General features: G+C 35.1%; 1 protein-coding gene across 1 annotated transcript in view; it reads left to right on the forward strand.

Moving 5' to 3' along the window:
• The first annotated feature begins 215 nt into the window (after nucleotides 1-215).
• Nucleotides 216-25382, forward strand: part of ADAM7 (ADAM metallopeptidase domain 7) — a 62462-nt gene continuing 37295 nt past the window's right edge. The window contains exons 1-7 of the mRNA XM_032143647.2: nucleotides 216-350; nucleotides 1675-1778; nucleotides 6350-6426; nucleotides 16805-16883; nucleotides 18446-18522; nucleotides 19542-19731; nucleotides 21526-21579. Of these exons, the coding sequence (XP_031999538.1) occupies nucleotides 299-350; nucleotides 1675-1778; nucleotides 6350-6426; nucleotides 16805-16883; nucleotides 18446-18522; nucleotides 19542-19731; nucleotides 21526-21579 (633 nt within the window). The 5' untranslated portion in view covers nucleotides 216-298. The remainder of the gene's footprint in view (nucleotides 351-1674; nucleotides 1779-6349; nucleotides 6427-16804; nucleotides 16884-18445; nucleotides 18523-19541; nucleotides 19732-21525; nucleotides 21580-25382) is intronic.

Consider the following 25382-nt stretch of genomic DNA (forward strand, 5'->3'; position numbering starts at 1 on the left):
TTTTCAGATATCCGGAATCAAATTTATATTAGACATGAGGTAGGAATCTATGTTCAGCCAACCTTCACCACCACCACCTCGGTAGTTGTCTTTAATTAGAACATGATGTTCAACCTCCAGGTTTTAGCCTCAGGCCCCTAGCAAGTTGTGTAACTCCCTCAAGGAACACTTCCTTGTTCTGGATCAAAACTGCCCACCTAGTTGTGAGGTGCTTCATCACTGCAGTGGAAGCAAGGAGGAAGAAAGGTGAACTCCTTTTCTCAAGCACTTGTGGTCTCCTCTACCAGAATCACTCAGAATGCTTACCGGGTGTATATTCTTGATGATTTTACTCATTACTCAGGTTAAAGGTATGTCTTGCTCTTTTTATCAGGACTTTCTTATTATGCTATGAGGTTGTGTCTCTTTAGTCACAAACTTTAAATTGTAAGTGATAAAAACATTAAACATTGATGATTTTTCTGAGAGCTTCGACTAGATTATAGCTAATCATGAGAGTCCATGCATCTGTGTAATGCCATATCACTCTTGAACACTCTGACCCACAGTGAGGAGGAGAAAGGAGTGGACAAGTACTGCATACCTGCAGCATGGCAGGCACTGTGCTGGCCATTAGCTGCTTTGTATGTTAAAGTGTTTAAAATTTGAAATTAATATCTGTACTTTACAGATAAGGAAAATGAGACTATTTACGGATCAGAGAAATTAAATATGATACTGCTGGCCACACAATAAATTGGTAAAGCCTTGATTCAAATCAGAGCATATTCCAAAAAGCCCATGCCCTCTTCTCTTTATTGTTCTTTAAGTACCACACCTTAATTAAGCAGGGCTCACCTCACAGATGACTATCAAGGTGATAGGACATGAATAGAAGATTTATGGTTAGCACTGATTCAGGGCTACCCAAAATTCTTTAACAGGCCTTACACTTAACTATGAAAGGTAAGACTTTAAATACAAACATCCCTGGAAGACCAAATTCAGTAATTTACATTCAAACAGGCCAACAGTGCAGCTTTTGACAGCAGACAAAATCCAGAGGTTGGCATGAAGATAATAAAATGACAACTGCAGGCCGGACATGGTGGCTCACGCCTATAATCCCACACTTTGGGAGGCTGAAGTGGGTGGATCACCTGAGGTCAGGAGTTTGAGACTAGCCTGGCCAACATGGTGAAACCCCGTCTCTACTAAAAATACAAAAATTAGCCAGGCATGGTGGTGTGCAGTTGTAATCCCAGCTACTTTGGAGGATGAGGTGGAAGAATCGCTTGAACCGGGCAGGCGGAGGTTGCAGTGAGCCGAGATCATGCCACTGCACTCCAGCCTGGGTGACAGAGCGAGACGCTGTCTCAAAAAAAAAAAATAAAAATAAAAATAAATAAATAAATAAATAAATAAGTAAAATTACAGCTGCAGAACATGGTGAAAATATGGAGGAAATGGAGCGACACTGATTTCTTTGGCTCCTTTCCAAGTCTCCTTATATTCTCCTGATTTGTAAATATCGGTGTCAATTTCCTTGCCAGTAAAGTGGGAATAACATTTCAGTGTTGCTGTCCATGGCTGCTAACTGGGGGCAAATGAACTGTATTAGAACAATTCTGTTTTTCAGCCGCTGTAGACGAATGTTAATGTCAGACGGATTCTTCCCCTTATGTTTCCTTGTAGAAAAGTTCATCCTTGGAGTAGAGGGTCAACAACTGGTTCATCCTAAAAAGCTTCCTCTGATACAGAAGCGAGATACTGGACACACCCATGATGATGATATACCGGTACAGGTTTTGATTTAGTAAATAAGATTTGTTGCTTTCACAGGCATGTAGACAGTTGTCTCTAGCTCCAACTAGAAGCAAATAGGTAGAGAGGAGTTTCAGTTTTTCTAAGGACTCCCATTCAGCATACAGCATGTGCTTGGGAATAAGCAACCCCTCAATGGGTTAGAAAACAGAAAAGAGTAAAGCTTGGGTTTAGGGGATACCATTCTAAATTTTCCAGTTTATGGAGTTCCACCAACAGCTTTTCAGGCTGACTTATAACAACCTCATTTGTTCTGAGCCGGTGCCTGGCGAATGTCATCTTGAGCGTGTTGCTTTCCCAGCGGTCTGGCATGCAGGCTTTTGTTTATAGAGTCTGCAGCAAAGATGTACAACTTTCAGAGGAACTCAAAGGCCTGCTTGGTCTGTTGCTCAGAAGGGTATTTATTCAGACGTTAAAAATTAAATAAAAACATGTGAAATATTACTTTCAAAAGTAACAAATGCTTATTATAGAAAATAGATAATATACGTAAGAGGGAAGAGGCTTGAAAATTAAGATGTTTTCAATTTCCACTGTTATAAAAGACATTAGATGAATGTCCTTAGGTATTTATCATTAGGCACTTGATTTTTAAGCCTTAGGTTTTAACTGGGCTCATGGAGAATACTGACAGGCACTTTGCCCAAACGTACTATGGAAGTCCAAACCCTTCCCAATGAGTTTCTTCTGTCCACCATTAGAGCAGCCAGTTTTTCAAGTTCTCACTTGTTAGGTTTCTCAGTCATAAATCAGATACATTTTAGTTTTCTAAACAGTCGCATTGAGATCTGTTTCCTATGGCTTGAGATGATTAAAATAAAAAGCAACTCTCCATCTCCTCCCCTTTGGAAGTAACATGTAACTATTTTGTTCAACGATTCTCTTTAATATCCACCTCTTTTCTCACTGTCTCAGACTTTGCCTTGGCTGAAGAATGGTACTAGCTAAGGGGACTTTCACCAGCTTTCTACCACCTATTGTGCATACACTGGTGGGGTCTTCTCACAACTACTGTCTTAAGACTTAATCAAGACTGATGTTAAAAATCTCATTATGGCCGGGTGCAGTGGCTCATGCCTGTAACCCCAGCACTTTGGGAGGCCGAGGCGGGCAGATCACTTGAGGCCAGGAGTTCAAGACCAGCCTGGCCAACATGGTGAAACCCCATCTCTACTAAAAATGAAAAAATTAGCCAGGCATGGTGATGTGTACCTGTAATCTCAGCTACTCCAGAGGCTGAGGTGACAGAATCGCCTGCACCCAGGAGGCAGTGGTTGCAGTGAGCCAAGATCATGCCACTGTGCTCCAGCCTGGGCAACAGAGCAAGACTCTCTCAAAAAATAAAACTAAAATAAAATAAAATAAAAAAATCATTATGAATATGCCAGATAAGCTTGGATAAGGGCAAGAAATATAAACAATGAACCTAAAGCTTCTTGTAGTACCAGAATATGCTCAAACAGACAAAACAAAATTCAAACCACATTGAAGGGGTCTTGTCAAAAGAATTCAGAAGCCAACAGAAAGAGCTCCCGATGGCCAAAGCTGGGATAATGTGAAGAACAAAATAAATAACAGTTTTGTATTATGACATGAAGTGTAAATAAATATCACGAGCCCATACTGATATAAATACATGACTGAATAAATTATATATAATAAATAAATAAATGGAAAAAATGGACAAATCTCCTGGGAGAGGAATCAAATAATTTATGTAGATGATGTCCTCTCCAGGAGGTGGAACCTAAATCCCCACCCATTAAGTGTAGGCTGTAGGTTGTGACTTCCTTCTAGGGAATACAATATTGAAGGGAGGAAAGAGTAATTTTACAGAGAGAAAGATGAAAACACCACCTCAGCCACATGATCAAGTTTAACCCTTGCTAAGTCTTGTGGCTAGTAGGGTGTAATAAAATGGCATTTTCTATTGTGGTTCTCACCTCAAAATCCATAACATCAGTGTAAGCATGAGAAAAACATCAGAACAAAAACAAATTGTAAGACATCCTACAAAATGCTTGACAGATACTCCCCATAAAGGTCCAGATCATAAAAAAAAAAAAAAAAAACCTGAGAAACTGTGAGACTTGAGGAGGCTAAGGAGACATGACAACTAAATGTAGCGTGGGATCTGGGATCAGATCCTGAAAGAGTTGAAGTACATCAGGGAAAAACTAACAAAACCTGAATAACTATAAACTTGAATTAATAATAGTTTATGAATCTGGGCTCATTCATTGTGACAAATAGACTATAGTAATGTCAGATGCTAATAAACAGGGAAACCTGAGTACAGAGTATGTGGAAACTCTGTACTACCTTTCCAACTTTTCTGTAAATCTAAAATGATTCCAAAATAAAAATTAAAAACCAAATTCTCTTATTAAAAACAATATTGATACAATTTAAAATATCATATTAACAATATTGACAATATTAACAATAATCTTTTAATATTTGTTACTATGAAATCCATATTTGAATTTCCAAAAAAGTTCCATGGCCACCATTACACCCATACATGCATGTACACATACACTCAGACACACACACATACACACCTCTACACATACAACTCATCATGTTGCAAAACGTGACCAAATCCTTTCTATCTGATTAAGTACATAACCTAGTTTCTTGGCTTCCCACATGGGGATTCTGTGTCTTTATGATGAAGCCGTTAATTTTATTGTTCAACTTACAGTCAAAACAGCCTTAACTAATGCACACTTAACATTGAACAAATACAAAACTCTCCTTCCCAACCTCATAGCTGCCCCTCTTCAGATCCTCCTTGCTATAGTAGCACAGCTCTACAAGTTAAACAAATCAGAAATCTGGGCTTAGTCTTGACTACTCTCTCTTACTCCATCTAACTATCACTGAGCCTTGTAGATTCTAGCATGTAAATGTGTTTTAAAGTTATCTACTCCTTACTCCTCTGCTCAAATCATCTGCATTCATCGACAGCCTTAAATGGTTTTCCTGGCTATAGTACTGAGTTTTGCTAATCCATTATCTATAATAAGTAAAGTACTAAAACACCATGCTTGCTATGGCATGTTTCTGCCTAGATATTTAGCTTCTCTTCGTTCTTAGGATAAAGCCCAAATCTTTGACTTACTAGATTAAACATGATTTACTCCTTCCCACTTTGTCATTTCATTTCTATTCAACTTACACCTGATTTTCCAGTAATATTGAACCTTTCTCTGTTCTTCAAATGTGTCATGTTCCTTCCTGGCTCAGGGCCTTGGCATATGCTGTTCCCTGCCCCGACTTCTCCTTGTAATATCCCTGGAACATCCTTGCATTTCTCCAATTATGATGCTCATTACACTCCACTATGTGTGCTTGGTTATCCAGTGTTTTTCTCTGCCAAGCAGGGGCTTCCATGAGGGCAGAGACCTCCACCATCTACACCATTGTACTTTCCATATTATCTCTGTGCCTGAAATAGTAGTCATTGAATAAATGAATGAACAGTCATCTCAAAGTAATGTGCAACATGTATGACCAACAACTGTGAATCTTAAATTATAGAGAATTTTTTATGAAGCATGAAGAAATAAAATACCACAAAAGAAACTGGTGAAAGGACATGAATCAGAATCCATATGAAAACTACAAATATCTCAATAAATAAAGGAAAAATATTGATGTGAATGATCATCCAGGAAAACAATTTATCACAATAAGTTATCATTTCATTGTTTGAAATATTTGTATTAATCATAATATCTATTATTGGTAAGAAGGTAAGGAAACAGAAACTGCTATAAATTGATGGTGAGGTTCTAAATATGTCCACTTCCTGTCTTCATGATAGTTTGGCAATATTTATCAAAAGCTTTACAATTTTTTTCATGTCATTGAAAATGCAGCTCTGTCCAACTACAGGGAATACTCCAAACCAAATTTCTCATAGTAAATATAGATTAAATAAAGTTTCACTCACATTGTGCTTAGCTGCCTAAAGACACATACTATAAAAAATGTATTAAAATAGGAAATAGTCATGATTTATCATTGAATGGAAAGTAGATGAAAAAACAGTATGTATACAAATTGTTTTAAAAATGCGTTAACAGGATATCTGTGTATAGGGCTGCTACATGGACATATGGTAAATGGTGTATCCTTGGATGAGGAGAGAATCTGCATTTTCCATTTTATTGTATAACTAGAAACTATATATAATATGATATATTATATTAATTATACTAAACTATATTATAACATGCTATGTTCTAAATAGCTATAATATAAATATAATAATATAAACTACAATATAAAATAATAACTATTTTATTCTAATATAACTAGAAGAAATCTAGTTCTAAAATATAACTAGAATGAGGTTTGTAAAATCTTCCTTCTAATATTAGTTCTCTTTCAATTGATCTTTATCAATATTTTGCATTTTGGCTGAAAGGACTGCTGGGTGGATTGGAGATAGGGAACGTTCGCCCAAAGCACTACTTGCTCTAGCACACACTAAATGAGCCCATGTTGAAGTCACGTGATGCCTCTTCTTTTTTAGAAAACGTATGAAGAAGAATTGTTGTATGAAATAAAACTAAATAGAAAAACTTTAGTCCTTCATCTTCTAAGATCCAGGTAAGTTCTATTGTGATTCCAGTACCTTATAGATTTTAGTAATTATGGTAAGCCAATTTTCGTAAAAACTGCCAGTGAAGTGGGTTCCTCAAGTAATTGTTATTTGTATGTAATCTGAATTTTTCCTCCTCAAAAAAAGCTCTTCATGTGTAAGCCAATCACATCTCAAAAGCTTAAAGACAATCATAGATGCCACTGTTCTCCCATTCCTAAATAACTCCCTACTTTGAATATTTGGAGTTTTTTGAGTTCCGTATAGTCACTCTAAGAACAGGGTTAATACATTACTGTGTTGGGAATCAGTGGAACAAAAGAGATTTGAAAAACATGGTTTTTAAAATGACTTCTAAGTTGTGTAAACTAGATATCAAACCAAGTTCCATTGCAGAGTAAACTAAGAACTGTAGAGCATTTGCTTCGTCAAGACATCTTGTGTAACCAAATACTGTAATTGCAATACCTATAACTTTCTTCATTGGCTTTCTTCAAAAGAATGTCTATTGTTGCTGCTGTTTAAGTTTCATTGTTTTTCCATTGCGCCATTTCTACACATAATAGCTCTGTCTCAGAGCCTCAAAGATGAAAAGGATGAGGAGCTGTCAAATGCTAAGCAGAAAGAAAGAGTGACACTACTGGGGAATTGAGACTTTGGTCTATTAGCTAAAAGTAAATAACAAAACACACACACACACACACACACACACACACACACACACACAACCCCAAACCCTCCCTCTATTCTGAATCCGTCACCGGACAAATGTACTGAATAATAAAATAATCCCATAACCATATTGATAATACATTTAGACTCTGCATATTTTCACCTTCTCAGCATGAAAGAAGCAAATATTTATTGAGAGACTTCTCTCTCTTTCCGTTATTTTTTAATTCCTGAAAAATGTATATGAGACAGATATTGTTTAATTTACACTTTGCTGAGGAAGAATTATAGGTGCACTGAAAAGATAACTTGTCCAGGGTCACAATACTCATAAGCACATGATGATGCAGATGATCTGACTGAAGAGTTCCAAGTTACTTTCACAATTACCCCAGGCTGCCTAGGCCTCTGAGTTAATTTCATTGTATTAGCCATTGCTTAATTCTGCTAATCAGCCTGGAGTGTCATGTTATTGAATTGTACACACAGAAAGCAGTTTAATCTAATTTCAACATCTGTAATAGGCAACACTGCCTCATTCCCTCAGTTCTAAAAAGTAAATGAATTTAGTGTATACCACAGAGCCTCTAAATCTGTGAATATTATGTGATTGGATGTTTTCGTAATACAGTAACAAAACAGAAACTGATCTTATTAATTTAGATTTCTATTTGTCTTTCTTTCCATGACCACACTTTTCAACATTTCCCCTTTAAGTTTCATTCAGCTCGGTTTTAATAATAATAAATACTTATTTTATAAACTCATGTTGAGAAATAGTGATGAATCTTTCTAGGACAACAGTGTTAAATCAGATTGCATATTCATTCTGTGGAAACATTGGGTCAATTTTCTGTTCGCTATAATAAATCTATTAATAGATGAAGAGTTTTATTTGTATGTGCACATAAGTCACCAGAAATATTAATTTAGAATCTACTATACAACCAAGCAGTTTATTATACATTTTATATACGCTTTTTCAAAACAAACACAAAATAATTATATTCTATTTACCTGTGGCATCTAGTTAATGTTCCCAAGAAGTTTACTATGATATAATTTTAACACACAGAGCAGAATTGAAAAAATCCATATACCCACTAACATATACATATACCCATAGACCCATCAAGATGCACATACATACACATATTCACTAATATTTTACTATTTCTGTTTTATATCATCTTTCTTATCAATCCATTCATCCATCAATCCATTCATCCTCCATGTTATTTTTATGCATTTCAAATTATATTACAGACATCAGTTTACTTTCCCCTCAATACATGAACAAGCTTAGCATTAGAGTTTAGTATTTGTTTTTGTTTGTTTTAAGAAACAGCCTCACTTTGTCACCCAGGCTAGAGTGCAGTGGCACAATCATGGCTCACTGTAGCCTTGATCTCAACCTCCTGGGCTCAGGTGATCCTCCCACCTCAGCCTCTCAAGTAGCTGGAACTACAGGCACATGCCACCACACCCAGCTAATTGTATTGTTTGCAGAGATGGTGTTTCACCATGTTATCCAGGCTGGTCTGAAACTCTTAGGTTCAAGCAGTCCTCCTGCCTTGGCCTCCCAAAGTGCTAGGATTACAGGCATGCACCACTGCACCCAGCCTAATATATGTTTACAATTAATTTTTTCTTTGTGTAACATTTTCATAAAATGAAATGCACAAATTTTAAATGTGCATCTACATATTTCTTGAATTTTATGTATGTATGTATGTATGTACACAGGCATGTATTAACTTATTGTAATTTGACGAACTATGATTGTATATATTTATGGGGCCAAAGTGATGTTATGATTCATGAATACAATGTGAAATAATTCAATCAAGCTAATTAACATATCTATCACCTCAACTACTTATTTTTTTTTTGTGGTGCAAACACTTGAAATGTACTCTCTAAGAGTATTTACTGTCACTATTATTAAGTAAATTCAACATGCTGTGCAACTAAAAGGCCTAGAGAAAGGAGTGGTATCATTCAATTCTATCAGCACTGTGTTCATTATATTTAATAAGCTTTCATTATCCTCAAACAACCCTTGTCAGAGAAACTTATGGCACAAGGAGAAACGGAAAAGAGCATTGGTAGCAGACTGTTTTTTTAGAATCTTGGATCATTTACTTAATTAACCTCCTTGGTTCTCAGTTTCCTAACTTACAAAATGTGGATAATTTGGTTGTTTGGATTCAATAGCATAATGAATGTATTGCACCTAGATAATGTATGTAGAGCACATTGCCTGGATCAATAAATGTTGACTGCCTAACAAAAAAAAATAGATCCCAATAAAACACAAACTAACTTACTCATCCCATGTAACTTGGGCTTTGTACCTACCCTTTGACCATCATCTCCACATTTTTCCTACAGCTCCAGTCACTGGTAACCACCATTTTACTCTCTGCTTCTATGAGTTCAATTTTTCTAGATTCCACATATAAATGAGATTATGCAGTATTTGTCTTCCTGTGCCTGGCTTTTTTCATTTGGTGTAATGCTCTCCAATTCCACACATGTTGTCATAAATGACAGAATTTTCCTCTATTTTAAGGCCGAACATTATTCCATTGTGTATCTTTACCATATTCTCTTTATCTATTCATCTGTTGATGGACACCTAGGTTGATTCCGTAATTTGGCTATTGTGAATAGTGTTGCAATGAACATGGGGGAGGAGACATCTTTTCCACACAGTGATTCCAAATCTTTTACGTAAACACCCACAAGTGGAATTGCTGGGTCCATCCATTGAGCTCTGGCAAATGCACATACCTATAAAACTCCTATAAAAATACAGAACTAACACTCAGAAAAGTTCTTCATGCTTCTCTTGAGTCACCTCCTCTCAAAATCTGTCCTGGGAAGTTTTTTTTTTTGTTTTTTTTTTTTTTTTTTTGCCATAGATTACATTTGTCCATTCTGGAAATTTTTAACACAAGAATCACACTACATGTACTCTTTTGTGTAAGACTTTTAAAATTTAGCATACTGATATCGAGATTCATTCATGCTGCTGCATTTATCAGAAGTTTGCTTTCTTCATTTTCTTGCAGTATTCTGTTGAATAAATACACTGCAGTTCGTTCATCCATTCTCCTATTGATAGACATGTGGGCTGTTTTCAGTGTTTGGCTATCATTAGTAAAGCTTCTATGAGCATTCATGCACAGCCTTTTTGTAAACATATGTTTTCATTTCTCTTTGGTGAACATCAAGGAGTGATATTCCTGAGTCACAGGATATGTATATGTTTAGATTTATAGAAATCTGACAGATTCTTTTCTGAGGTGTTTGTCAAATTTCAGTAACTACCAGCAATGTATGAGAATACTAGCTGCTGTATGTATTCTTCATCATTTTATATTGTCACTTTAAAAAATTTTAGCTATACTAGTTGTAATAATATTTAATTTTTATTAAATGTTATGTTTCCTGTTGAAAACTTTTTTATGTGCTTATTTGATCATTTGTATATCTTTTTAATCTTTAAATATTTACCCATTTTTATTGGGTTATTTGTCCTGTTATTATTGAGTTCGAGGAGATTTTTTTTCCTCACTCTGTCATCTAGGCTGGAGTAGAGTGGCGCGATCTTGGCTCACTGCAACCTCTGCCTCCTGGGCTCAATTGATTCTTGTGCCTCAGCCTCCCCAGTAGCTGGGACTACAGGCATCCGCCACCATGACTGGCAAATTTTTTGTATTTTAGTAGAGATGGGGTTTCACCATGTTGGCCAGGCTGGTCTTGAACTCCTGAGCTCAGGCAATCCACCTGCCTTGGCCTCCCATAGTGATAGGATTACAGGCATGAGCCACTGTATAATTTGGAGACCAGCCCTTAGTCGAATATAGTTCTTGTTATGTTTGTTCCTGTCTGTGACCTTTTAATTCATTTTTTAAAATTGTGTCTTTTAAGAAGTAAAAATTTATAATTTTAAATAAATTTTAATTTATCAATTTCTTTATGGTCATCATTTTCTAGGACCTAAGAAAAATTGCCTAACTGCAAATCACAAATATATTGTATGTTTGCTTCTAAGCTCTTCATAGTTTTAGCTTTTAGTTTTGGTCTGTTATGACCTTAAATTTGTGTATGTGCATATGCGTGTGAGTGTGTGTGTGTGTGTGTGTGTGTGTGTGTGTGTGTGTGATTTGCTGGAGAAGTCAATATTCTTGTTTTTCCATATTTATAGGCAATTATTCCAGTCCATTTTGATGAGTTGTCTTTCTGGTGCTATTGGATTACTTTGGCACCTTTGGCCAAAATCAAATGACTATTTCTTGGCTCTCTATTCTATCTTATTCATCTATTTACAGTCTGTAAGCCATGGCCAAACTGCCTTGATTACTGCAGCTTTTTAGTATAACTTAAAGGCACAATATGTAACTCTTCCAATCAGAATTGTTTATTTATTCTAGGTCCTTTGCATTTCTATATAAAATTTAGAACCACCCTGGCAATTTCTATTAAAAGACCTGCTGGAATTTTATTGAATTTCATTTTAACTTACTGAACCTATAGATAAGTTTGGAAAGAACTAACATCTCAATGGTGTTGAGTATGCACGTTATAACTCATCTTCTTTAAAGTTTATCAACATTTTTTTTTTTTTTTTTTTTTGAGACGGAGTCTTGCTCTGTTGCCCAGGCTGGAGTGCAGTGGCACAGTCTCGGCTCACTGCAAGCTCCGCCTCCCGGGTTCATGCCATTCTCCTGCCTCAGCCTCTCCGAGTAGCTGGGACTACAGGCGCCCGCCACCACGCCTGGCTAATTTTTTTTGTATTTTTAGTAGAGACGGGGTTTCACCATGGTCTCGATCTCCTGACCTCGTGATCCGCCGGCCTCGGCCTCCCAAAGTGCTGGGATTACAAGCGTGAGCCACCGCGCCCGGCCTATCAACATCTTTTGAAGTTTTCAATGTGGAGTTCTCACCTGTCTCACTAAATTTATTTCTTGATATTTACTATTTGTGGTGGTTATATAAGCTGAATTGTTTTTATTATTTCATTTTTCTATGATTTGTGTCTACAATATAAAAGCAAAATGGATTATTTTATTTAGGCTTTGGGTTTGAGAAGCATTAGTAAATGAATTTATTGTTTTGTAGAGTACTTAGAAATTTTCTAGGAAATTTACCATCTTGTCATCTGAAAATACTGATAGTTTTGTCTTCCTCTCTGATGATCATTTCTTTTATTTTTATACTTTATTTTATGACAATGGCTAGGACCTTCATTACAATTTTACCAGAAGGAGTGAGGGCAGCCTTACACTTTTCCTGATCTTAGAGGGAAAGTGTTCAGTATTAAATGATTAATATGACAGTACCTGTAGATTTGTCATTGATATATTTTATCAAATTAAAGTTCCTTGAAAAGTTTGTTGCAAGTATTCTGTCCGAATCCATTGAAATGTCCATATGGCAGTGTACACTGATTTTTGTTCATTATACATTATATATTATTTTATAATAAATTACTGTATTTAATTTGCCAATATCTTATTAAGGGTTTTTGAAATTATGTTACTGATGGCTATTCTGTGTTTTTAGTTTTTGCAATAGATTTGTCAAATTTTGATGATAGATTATGTTGGGCTTCTGAGTTGGGAAATATTCTCTCCTATATTTTCTTAAAAAAGTTATTTTCAAAGTGTTTGATAGAATTTACAAATGAAACTGCATGTGCCTTGAGCATATTTGTGTGTATGTGTAGGAAAGAGGTTTTATAGCCAATTCAAGTTTATTGATAAGGGGTTATTCAAAGTTTCTATTTTATCATGCATCAGTTTTAAATTACAGTTTTCAAGAAAAATGTCTATTTCACTTAAGTTGCCCCCTTTTTTGGCATAAAGTGTTTCATAATATTATCTTATAACTTTTAAAAAAGGAATAATTTATTTAGTGATAATTCTTTTTAAATTTCTATTATTGGTAATTTGGGTTCTTCTTATATGACCAATCTAAAAGGGACTATAAATTGTCAACCTTTTATTTATTATTTTTATTATTTGTTTTGTTTTGTTTTGTTTTTGAGACAGAGTCCTGCTGTGTTTCCCAGGCTGGAGCGCAGTGGTGTAGTCATGGCTGTTGCAGCCTCAACCTCCCAGTCTCTAGGCATCCTCCCACCTCATCCTCCTGAGTAGCTGAGACTAAAGGCATGCGCCAACATGCCTGGCTAGTTTTTTAAAAACCTTTTTGTAAAGATGGGTTTTCACTTTGCTGCCCAGGCTGGCCTCGAACTCCAGGCCTCAAGTGATTCTCCTGCCTTGGCATCCCAAAGTGTCAGGATTACAAGAGTGAGCCATCATGACTGGCTTGATCTTTTTTCTTCAGCTTTGTGAATAATTGTAATTGGTTGTCTATTTATTTTACTGATCTCTTTTATTGTTTGTATTATTTTCTTTATTCTTCTTATTGAGTGTTTATTTTTCTCTGGTTATAGAATATTTAATATTTTCTAAGTATTTAAAATATTGAAGTCATAGCATTTCTCTCAAGTCTTCATTTAGATACATCTCAAAAGTCTTGATTTTTTTATTATCATTCATTTCAAAATATTTTTTTTCTTCTGGGATTTCTTCTTTGAGTCATGAATTATTTTAGAGCATGTTATTTAATTACCAATGTTTGGATTTGTTTGATTTTTTAAAATGTATCTTTGGGCCAATCATTTGTGTATTTTGCAGTTTGTTACAGGTTCGGTTTTTTTCATGTGTTACAATTTCATTCAGACTAAAGAACTTTTACCAATTTTTGTAGTATAGATCTGTGGCAAAAATTCACTTCAGTTTTATTTTATCTGCAAGTCTTTATTTTGTCTTCCTTCTTGAAGGCTATTTGTGTTGCGTGTGAAATTCTGGGTTCACCAATTTTCTGTAAGCTCCACCTTCCGGGTTCACGCCGTTCTCCTGCCTCAGCCTCCCGAGTAGCTGGGACTACAGGCACCCGCCACCACGCCGAGCTAATTTTTGGTATTTTTAGTGGAGACGGGGTTTCGCCGTGTTAGCCAGGATGGTCTCCATCTCCTGATCTCGTGATCCACCCGCCTCGGCCTCCCAAAGTGCTCGGATTACAGGCTGAGCCACCACGCCCAGCCGATTTTCTGTATTTTTTTAAGAAAAGACGATGACTGATGATGTTCTCCTCTCTTCTGGCTCACATCGTCTCTAATGGAATGTTAACAGTTGTATAAATTTCTGTTCCCCAGTATGTGTCGTGTTGTCTTTCTCTTGCTGGTTTCGAGATTTTGTCTTTATTTCTGATACTCTGCAATCCGACAGTGATGTGCAAAGGTGTGACTTTCTTCATATAAATGCTGTTTGATGTTTGCTGAACTTCTTGAAATTATAATTCACGTCTTTCTCCAAACTGGGTTCACTTTTTGCTACCACTTTTCCATTTTTTTTTCTGATACCCTTTCTCCACTTTCCAGCACTCCACTAACCAGTATGTTAGTCTTTTGATGTAATCTATATAGCTCTCAAGCTCTTTTTTTCTGTGTCTTTTTCAGGTTAGACAATTTCTATTGATCTCTCATTGAGTTTGTCAACTCTTTTATCAGCTTTGTTCTTATTTTAAGGATATCAAGTAAAACTTTTATCTAGGTAGTTTTTAGCTATAACATTTTCAATTTATTTTTAAAAAATATAATTCCATTTATCTGCCACGGTTCTACATTTTTGCATGCATTGCAAATAACTTTCTTTGACTTTGCTAAGCATAGTTACAGTAGCTGCTTTAAAAGTCTTATCTGTAATTTCAACTTCTAGATTAACTTGAGATAAGCCTCTGCTGATCATCTTTTCTCTTGATAATAGTTCAATGTTTTATGTTTCTTCATTGTGTAAATTTGAATTATGAACTGAACAATCTGAATGTTGTGTGAAATGGACTCCAAATTCTGTTACATTCTGCTGAAGAGTTCTCATATTTTCATTTTATTTGGAGATTAACTTTGTTGGACTTAAACTGCAAATTCTTTTTTTTGGGTGGCATCAAATTTTAGTTCAGTTGTTTTATTCTTAGCATGGCTACTTTTAATCTATCCTTCACATGTCATAGTTCAGGGAAAATTCTGAATTTGAGACTGAGTTTGTTTACAGAACTGAGGATTCTCCCCGCTCTCATTTTCTTCCACGATTACTGTGTTCATTCCTGTTACTGTGATTACTCCAAACTCTGTTATATGGCTTTTCAAATAAGAACAACTGTGGTTTTCTAGCAGAATTTTATCCATCCTCTATAAGGCAGACTTCAGCCTGACCTCAGGCTAAATGCTATAAAACTGGAAACTTCATCTTATGCTGTGCCTTCTTCCCTGTTTCTCATACTGTGCCTTCTTCACCTCTCATGCTGTGCCCTTCTCCCCTGAGCCTCCTTCCCTTTCCCAAAGGATGGTGACATCCCTTCAGAGTCTGCCTGCTTGGTACCTGGATCCTTTAGGTACTTTCTTTTTATATATTATCCAGAACTAAATATTTATACATGGAATGTCTGTCTGGTAGTAGCTTATTCAGCCATAGCAGGAATGAAATGCTATATTTAGTTCATTTTAAACATTAGTTCACCATTTATTTTTTTGACCACTCCTAATATTCCAAATACTATCTTAAAAACTGGAAGACACAAATAAATAAAAATGAAAAGTCCCTTTCCTATGGTAGTTCACAGGTAACCTTTGAAGACTGACATGAAATACATCAGCGGTGAACAAATGATAATTGGTACACCAAATTGGGCATCCCTTAATCTAAGAGTAATGTTCAAAATTTGGAATATTTGGAGTAAAAACAGCAGCAACAGTAACAAAAAATGAAACAAAGAACATGTAATAGCAGCCACATATATGGCCCACATAGCCTCGAATGCTTATTGTCTTCACCTGTACAGAAAAGGTTTGCTACATTTTTATTATGTAGCAAACATGAAAATGAACATCTTTGGAAGTGTGAAATACACCTTAGGAAGGGATTTCAAAATCTGCTTGATGGAGTCAGGATGTGTGTTTTGCACTGAGTTTTGAAGAACTTCTAGAAGTTTCTTATGTTCAGGTTGGGATCAAGAAGTGGCCATGGGTAGTCCAAAAAGACGTTCAAGAAAAAAATTATCCAGTGACAGTTGTTAAAGCACCGTAAGGCAGGCTTTATTCAGGTCCATCACTATAGATATAGAGACCACTGCAATGGTAGGGTCTTGCCATGGGGGAGAGAGATTGGGCTCAATTCCAAATACAGCATGGGTAGTGTGAATTTATTATAATTAATACATATGGCTTTTATCTAAATATGTAGCTGATAGGTTACTATATATTAAGACATATTTGCCACATATATCTTATGATGTGATGAATATGTCTTATATTCATCACATATATCAATGCATGTTTTTTGCATTAATTTTGGTCTCCGATTTTTGTTTAGATAACATTTTCTCCAAGCTATTTAAAAAATACTGCTTTGCTAAAACCGCCAGAATCTATTTTCTAGCTTCTCTACAGTCTTTATGAACCATGATATTTAGGTAGAAAGGCTCTTCATATGAGCGGGCTTGATTTTGCTTTACTATTTCTATCAGAAGAGGATCTTGCTGAGATTTGGAAGCAAACTGGACACTTCTCCATCGCATTATAGGTTTTATCTGTCAGGTAATTAGAATGAACCAATATCACCACCTGTCTGCCCTCTTTTTCAGGGAGTTCCTAGGCTCAAATTACAGTGAAACATTCTACTCCATGAAAGGAGACGCGTTCACCAGGCATCCTCAGATCATGGTAACTTATGGAACTTTACTGTGTCTCTTCTCTAAAAGTAGTATTTCCTGATGTGATTTTGAAACCCTGTTCTAGCTGTACAAGCTGCTCCAGAAAGTACTACATCAGAAATAAGTTCTGAATTGATTACTCTCACTGAAAAATTATAGTATAAAAATACGATTGTGTGGACCCTAACCTCTTACTGCATAGTAAGCAAATCAATGACTGCTAATATATCTTTGCTTTTCCTAAACTGATTTCTATACACTCAATATGGCGTTAAGTCTGGGAGAGGGTAAAGCAGGACACCAAAAATATAAGGCACCCTATGAGGCTGTGATCAAGCTAAACGAATAAAATCTGAAGCTATGAAACAACTTTAAAATCTCCATTAATTTATCCTTATGTGATTCTCATCCCCTTGCCCGGTTTTTCTGACGCACCAATGTTGAGGTCTTTTCCTCAATCTTCAAATGAATTTTTGTTCATTTATTATTATTATGCCATTAATTTTAATAAAATCTAGATACAGATTTTATTTTTACATCCCCATTGCTTTTTTCCAAAACATGTCCTCTGTAACCTTCTACCAAGAACATTACTTTTACCAAACCTATACATTTAAAAAAGTATTTCCTCCATTTAAAGCAATTGTCAACTTTTATTTGTTTTGTTTTGTTTTGTTTTGAAACAGAGTCTCGCTCTGTTGCCAGGCTAGAGCGCAGTGGCGCAATCTCAGCTCACTGCAACCTCTGCCTCCCAGGTTCAAGCGATTCTCCTGCCTCAGCCATCCAAGTAGCTGTGACTACAGGCGCACGCCACCATGCCCGGCTAATTTTTGTATTTGTAGTAGAGGCGGGGTTTCACCATGTTGTCCAGGATGGTCTCGATCTCTTGACCTTGTGATCCACCCGCCTTGACCTCCCAAAGTGCTGAGATGACAGGCGTAATCTACTGCGCCCAGCAGCAGATGTCAACTTCTATGAGAGCTAAGTCTTTACGCAATCTTCAAAATAGGACGAGAGGAAAACTGGGTAACATTCTTTTATGCGGGGGGTGGGTTATTTGTGAGGGTGTGAGGTCCCTGGAAGACCATAGGAAGTGTCATCCATAGGGAGGATTTTAACACATGGCAATGATGGGAAAAATAATTACCTGATTGGACTACCATGGGCAGAGCATCAAGTAGGGAGTAATAAAGACACCAACTTGATTGAAACAGAGAGGCCAGAGAGAAAGGCTAGTTTCGTAAAAATTTTAAGGTGGATTAAAAAGTAATATTTCTAAGGAAAAGGTCACAATTCTAAAACTACTGTTATCATTAACAGACTATTAAATTTGTAGAGGAAGAATCTATACTTTGCTTTACACACAATAATCACATAATTAAGGTAAAATGTCTCTGAAGCAGGCTCAAATATTTCCAAATGAAAGAATTTAGTGAATGAATGCAGAACAAATATCAATGTAATTTGTCAAAATAAAACATTGATATATTCTGAACAGAAAATATTTAGATATTAGTATCTATGTAAAATCAATATTTATACATATAGTAATAGAGTCTTCTTCTATTTTAGGATCACTGTTTTTACCAAGGATCCATAGTACATGAATATGATTCAGCTGCCAGTATCAGTACGTGTAATGGTCTAAGGTAATGCAGAATGTCTTTCTTTTTCCTTTATGACTTTTCCTATGGATTTTCAAAGAAATTAACTTTGTTGATTTTGTTTTATCACTCCTGGTATATAGAAAAATTAATGAGAAAAAAGCTGCTGTGCATTTTTAGCAGTGTCAGCTGTAGCCTATGATTTACATTTTGACAAAGAGATGTCTAAGGCATAGTCCTGAACAAGACAAGCTTTGCAGTATATGAATAAGGGATTCATATTTGGAAGATGACTGAAAATCATTTAGTCTGGCCTCTCATTTTATAGATCAGGATACTGACTGAAATTAGAAACTTTCTCCTGAATATTCCATTTGCTAGTGGTAAAATTGAGTCCAAAATCCAGGTGTTTTGAATGCTAGTTTTGTGAATTCCCATTATGCCATAAGGCTTGACTCATTTAGCTTTTTACTAAATCAACCTGTGTTTGCAGCCTCTTGAAAGCAAAAATGCAGAAGCAAAGCCTATAGTTCTCTATAGATCATAGGCTCATGGACAAAGAAAGATGATGTGGAGAGGTAAAGAAGAGAAGAAATAGGAAGTTCTGTCTTTAATTACAGGAAATTGACTTGACTAGTTCTTAGTATTTTCAAGAATGAGAACCCCTTTAATGACACAGTTACCACACATTAGTATTTTTACTTTCATATATATACTTTCATTTATATTCCGTGTCATAATAGACATAGAAACTCATATAATTTTTGCAATAACTCTTAAGACTTGACAGCGGTCCACAACCACCAGTGGGACTTGCTACTCTACCTGTGCTCAAAGCAGATACTGGACTGTGAAACTTGTGAAAATCTAGTAAGTTGACTCTTAGAAAAAAGTATTGTTTCAAAGGCCACATATCATCACATTTCCTTACCACTGAAAGCACCCTCCTACATGTTCATGAAGCACTGGCTTTGTGGTTTCTCTTTCTTGAAAAGACAAAGTCAATACAGTGAAATAGAGTAATTATAGACCTTGAATACACATTGTGTTCCCAATTTCTACAGGGGATTCTTCAGAATAAATGACCAAAGATACCTCATTGAACCAGTGAAATACTCAGATGAGGGAGAACATTTGGTGTTCAGATATAACCTGAGGGTGCCGTATGTTGCCAATTATTCTTGTACAGAGCTTAATTTTACCAGAAAAACTGTTCCAGGGGATAATGAATCTGAAGAAGACTCCAAAATGAAAGTGAGTACTTTATTATTAAGTTATCTTTACCCCAAATGAAACGCCTTTTATTTTCTTGATGATGTCTAGGGAGAAAGTATGAGTCCAGCTAGTGAAATATATGTGTTACTTTCAGTCTGGCACTTCATCTGATATTTGAAATTGGAAAACTTTTGTTTTTCTTATCTATGTAAAAAGTGTTTATTTCATAGAGTAAATCTCAGTTTGTTTCATCAGTTTCAAGAAAGGATGGTTCTATAATTCTATGTATAGATTGATAACACTGGGGCTATGAGTAGTTGGAAATAATGAATTTTCAATGTCCTAAAACCAAATCTAGAGATAGTGTCCTTCCTTGTCTTCCCTGCCATTTTTTTTTTGCAGTTATTGATGACAAGCTATGTTCTCCCCTTTTCATCATTCAAATGTTTTAATGGTTAAGGATGATTAAGGATAAAACAACTTCAGTTTTTGGTGGGATGGTTGTATAAAAGTAGTCCTTGGAGCTTTAGGCTTTTCTATACAACTAATCCATATATCCTTAAATTCCCAGTGGATGTTAGCCTGTAAGCTACATGGTTGTTTTCCTTCTTCATATGTCCATGATTTGTATAGTGTCTCACACATACTGTATGCCTAATGGATGTTTCCTGATTGAATAAATCAACAAATAAATGATTACTTAGTCCACAGAAAAAGATTTAGCCAAATCTTTGAACAATTTACCTCTGGTTTGTCCTCAGAGAATATGTACATACCTCAGCGCATGCACACTGAAAGCTGAATACTTAGAAGAATGTCCTGGTTTTGGTGTTTTATAGACATAAAAGATTGGCCAGGCATGGTGGCTCATACCTGTAATCCCAGCACTTTGGGAGGCTGAGGCAGGCCAATCATCTCAGGTCAGAATTCGAGACCAGCCTGACCAACATGGTGAAACCCCGTCTCTACTAAAAATACAAAATTTGGCCAGGCAGTAGTGGCGTGTGCCTGTAATCCCAGCTACTTGGGAGGCTGAGACAGAAGAATACCTCGAACCGAGGAGGTGGAAGGTTGCGGTGAGCCAAGATTGCACCACTGCATTCCACTCTGGGTGACAGAGTGAGACCCTGTCTCAAAACAAAAATAAATAAAATAAATAAAAAAATAAAAGATTTATGATTAGCAAAATTTATACATGTTTGCTTGGAATTGAGACTACTGAAAATTAGAAAGTTGGGAGGCAGGGGAAGGAGTACAAGAAATGCAGTCAGTCCTGTTTGTCCATCCTATGTTTTAACTCTCAGTTACAGATGGATGTTTTTCACATGAGCTTAATAATGAAGCACTTACTCAGTAAATGAAAAAAAAAAAAAAAACCTGAATGTTAAAGTATGGGTTTATGATTATTTACAACTCTTATTTGACCTGAAAGCCTAAACAAAGCATTAGGAAAAAGAGCTAATGCATGCTGGGCTTAATACCTAGGTGATGGGTTGATAGGTGCAGCAAACCATCATGGCACGTGCTTACCCATGTAACAAACCCACACATCCTGCACATGTACCCTGGAAATTAAAAAATTAAATTTAAAAAAAGAAAAGAAAAAAAGAACAAATAGAAAATACTAAAATCCGATGTATAGGACCCCATGTTTAATCATATAGATCTCATTTAGATAAATTCGTATAATTTTTATATATTCATATGCCTACCCATTTTGTATCAATATCAACATTTCTTACCTTGAAAATACTAGGATTTTTTTTTCCAACTTAAAGGGTTAATATAAAAAGTGTTAACTATACTTCAACTGAATTTTCCCTAAATTTACAGGAAATCCATGATGAAAACTATGTTGAATTGTTCATTGTTGCTGATGATACCGTGGTAAGTTTTCAATAGAACATTTCTCTCTTTATTCTTCCTTGTGGAACTTGTAGTTATCATTCTAGCATAGAGAAAAAGGTATTCTAATCAGAGTTCTATTCTAGGCTCAAAGTCCTATTTTTAGCTTCCCAAAACAGACATACATAAGAGATTATGGGGTCCTTTGCCACAATAGCAGACTGACCCAAAATAGAACACCCCTCCCCATTAAGAACATATGGAAATGCTGAATAACATACAAAAAGTTGAAAATATTTTAGCAACCTATTGTTAAGCTCAAAAGAAAAAGTGGAAAATCTCCAAGTACTAAAAATGAAGAAGAAAATCTCTTTCGAACAGTGAGTAAAATTTAAAGGCTTGGTGACCCCGCTATATAGAATACAAAAAGAGGCAATTATAATGTAATCGAATGTAAACCCCTGAGAAGCAAAATACTGAAATTTGGAAATGAGACCTCTACATCATTCTCAGAGCCATAAAGGGCTGCCCATCTCAGAAAAGGAAACTAGAAATGCTCCACAGAAACTGCAAGAGATAAGGGAAATTTTCTCTCTGCCTGTAGCCATGAGCAGGTAAAATGTTACACATGGGAAAACAAATCTCCTGGTTGTGTTATGCACAGATGTGGGACATGATATTATATATTTCTTCAGATGCAGCATTGCCAAGCAAATTCTTTAATATAAAAACTTATTAGAGAACTGCTACACTGCTGGAAGTCAAGTCAAAAATGCCCCAAAGTGACTCTTCAACAATCCAAGATAAAATGAACCACATGAGGAAGAGTCAATCAACTTAAAAAAAGGAAAATAAGCTCACCAGGAACTGTAAATCATCCAATGATATTTCAGACTATGCTGTGACATTAAATTATATGTTTAAAGTTATTAAAGATGTAAAGAATTAAAATGACACTGAAATAACTAGAAAAGACTGGACAAAACAGCAGGCATACTTGAAAAGCTACCTGTTTTAACATTTATGAAAGGAAAACGTATATACCCTTGAAAAAATTAAACAGAAGATTAGACACATGTGAAGAAAGAATTAGTGAACTGGAGAATGGAGGATATAGAGAAACCACCACTTCTCCAGAGAAATAAAAAGTTGGAAACTGTAAAAGAGAACATAAGAGACATTAATTCAGAATATAAAGTTTATAAAGAGTGAATGGGAATGATTGGATGACAGATGACAAATGAGAGACAATTCTTGAGAATTTTCCAGAAGGAAAGGAATAAGCAAATCAGATAACATTGTAGAAAAATTTCTGAATATCAAAGACCAAGAAAAAATCTTTTAAAATCAACTGTAAGAAAGAGACAGATTGCCTATAAGTAAATCACAAACAGAGCATACATTTTAAACAACAGAAGATACAGTTTCTAGAACAGTAAGTTCAAACAGCTAATGCAAAATGTTATAAAATTTAAATTGAGTACTAAAATATCAGGCAAGGATAATACATTGGGAGAAAGAAACCATACTTAAAATGTTCTATGGAATTTTAGATTAGGAATGTAAAGGTAGTCACAATTTTACACTTGGTAAGTAAAGTATGAGTGTTAAAACTTTAATTGTAATCATTATGAACCTAGCTATTAGAATGTGAATATTCCAAAAGAGTAGAGGGAAATAGACGGATTTGAAAATTTAAAAAAAAAGACCAATCCAACAGAAAGCCTCAAAGAATATACACACATGCACACATACACCTACAGTCATGCACCACATAACAATGTTTTGGTCAACAATAGACCACATATATGAAAGTGGTCCCATTTGATGATAACAAAGCAGAAAAATTCCTATAGCCTAGTGACATTGTAGCCATCATAACATTACAGCACAATGCTTCACTCATGTGTCTGTGGTGATGCTGGTGTAAACAAACCTACTGCATTGCCAGTTGTATGAAAGTATAGCACATACAATTAAGTACAGTACACGATACTTGATAATAATAAAAAACAACTATGTTACTGGTTTATGTATTCACTATATTTTACTTTTTATTGTTATTTTATAATGTACTCTTATTGATATATTTAAAAAGTTAACTGTAAATTAGCTTAGGCGAGTCTTTCAGGACATATTCCAGAAGAAGGCATTGCTATCATAGGAGACGGCAGCTGTATGTATGTAATTGCCCCTAAAGACCTTTAGTGGGACAAGATATGGAGGTGAAGACAATGATAGTGATGATCCTGATTTTGTGTAGGTTTAGGCTAATGTGTGTGGTTTTTGTCTTAGCTTTTAACAAAAAAAGTTTGAAAAGTAAAAATAAATAAAAAAAAGATAAAAGCTTACAGAATATAGATATAAAGAAAAAATATTTTTGTACAGCTATAGAATGTGTTTGATTTTAAACTGTTGTCTAAAAAAATCAAAAGTTTAAAAATTTTTAAAGTTTATAAAGTAAAAATGTTACAGTATGCTAAGGTTAATTTATTATTAAATAAATAAAAATATACTTGTGTAAATATAGTGTAGCCAAGTATAGAGTGTTTACAAAGTCCACCGTAGGGTACAGTAATGTCCTAGGCCTTTACATTCACACACCATTCATTCAATGATTCGTCCAGAGAAACCTCCAGGCCTACAAACTCCATTCATGGTAAGTTCCCTAAGGAAGTGTACCAGGTTTGTTTTGTTTTTTTTTTTTTTTTGTAATTTATACCATTTTTTATTGTACTTTTTCTATGTTTACATACACAAAAACATTATGTTACAATTTCCTACAATATTCAGTATAGTAACATGCTCTACAGGTTTGCAGCCTAGGAACAATAGGCTATACCATATGGTATAAGTGCGTTGTAGGTTGTAACATCTAGGTTTGTGTACGTATGCTTCATGATGTTTGCACAAAGAGGAAATCACCTAAGAATTCATTTCTCAGAATATATTCCCATTGTTAAGCAATGTGTAACTATATTACATATATACATACACACAGAATAGTAAATACAAAAACAGAAAAAAATATGTGAAAGTAATTCCAAATGTGTCAGAAATTAGAGTAAATATAACAATTATGTCTGCCTGTTAGAAGTTAGAAAGTCTCAAACTGAATATAGAAAAAGGACATTATGACATTTTTAAGAAATATACCTAAACCTCTCAAGAGACTTAAAAAATCTCAAAACTAGTTCTTCTCTCCAAAAATATATCTTATGATTTTAATAGTATATAAAAGAGAATTTATGATTTAAAAAGTCATTTGAGATAAATTGGGGAATTAATCAGAAAAAGGGCACCAAAAGTATATAAAATATGAGAACGCCTAACAACAAAGTATAAAAAGATAACAACAACAACAACAAAAAAACAGGGTTTCCAGAGAAAGTAGGGTATTTTTTAGCTCTTCTCCATCAGAAAATTTTAGGTCAAGAGGAAAAGCTTCAGCAAAAATTGACAAGATTTGAACCACATAAATATAAGTTTGATGTAACTAATTAATATACTACCTCGCATTTTAAAAAAAGAAAATATATTTTTTGATGTACAAATAACATATTTGAAAAAATTAAGTGGGTATCTGGCCACAAAGACAATACACAGAAATAGCAAAGAGATATCATAAGATCACTGTTTTCTTTTTTACTACAATTAGAAGTTATAACAAAAATTGTTAAATTAAACCACTAAAAGACTATTGGTTTCAAAACTGAAAGTACAATATATTTCCAAATATTAATTGTCTAAAAAATCAAATCTGAAATTATGGACTATTTATAACTGACCACAAAAAATAGTATAGTAAAATTTATTAGATACAGGTAGCATACCAGTATTTAGAA

The sequence above is a fragment of the Hylobates moloch genome, unplaced genomic scaffold (genome assembly GCF_009828535.3).
Source record: "Hylobates moloch isolate HMO894 unplaced genomic scaffold, HMol_V3 SCAFFOLD_22, whole genome shotgun sequence".
Taxonomy (NCBI): Eukaryota; Metazoa; Chordata; class Mammalia; order Primates; family Hylobatidae; genus Hylobates; species Hylobates moloch.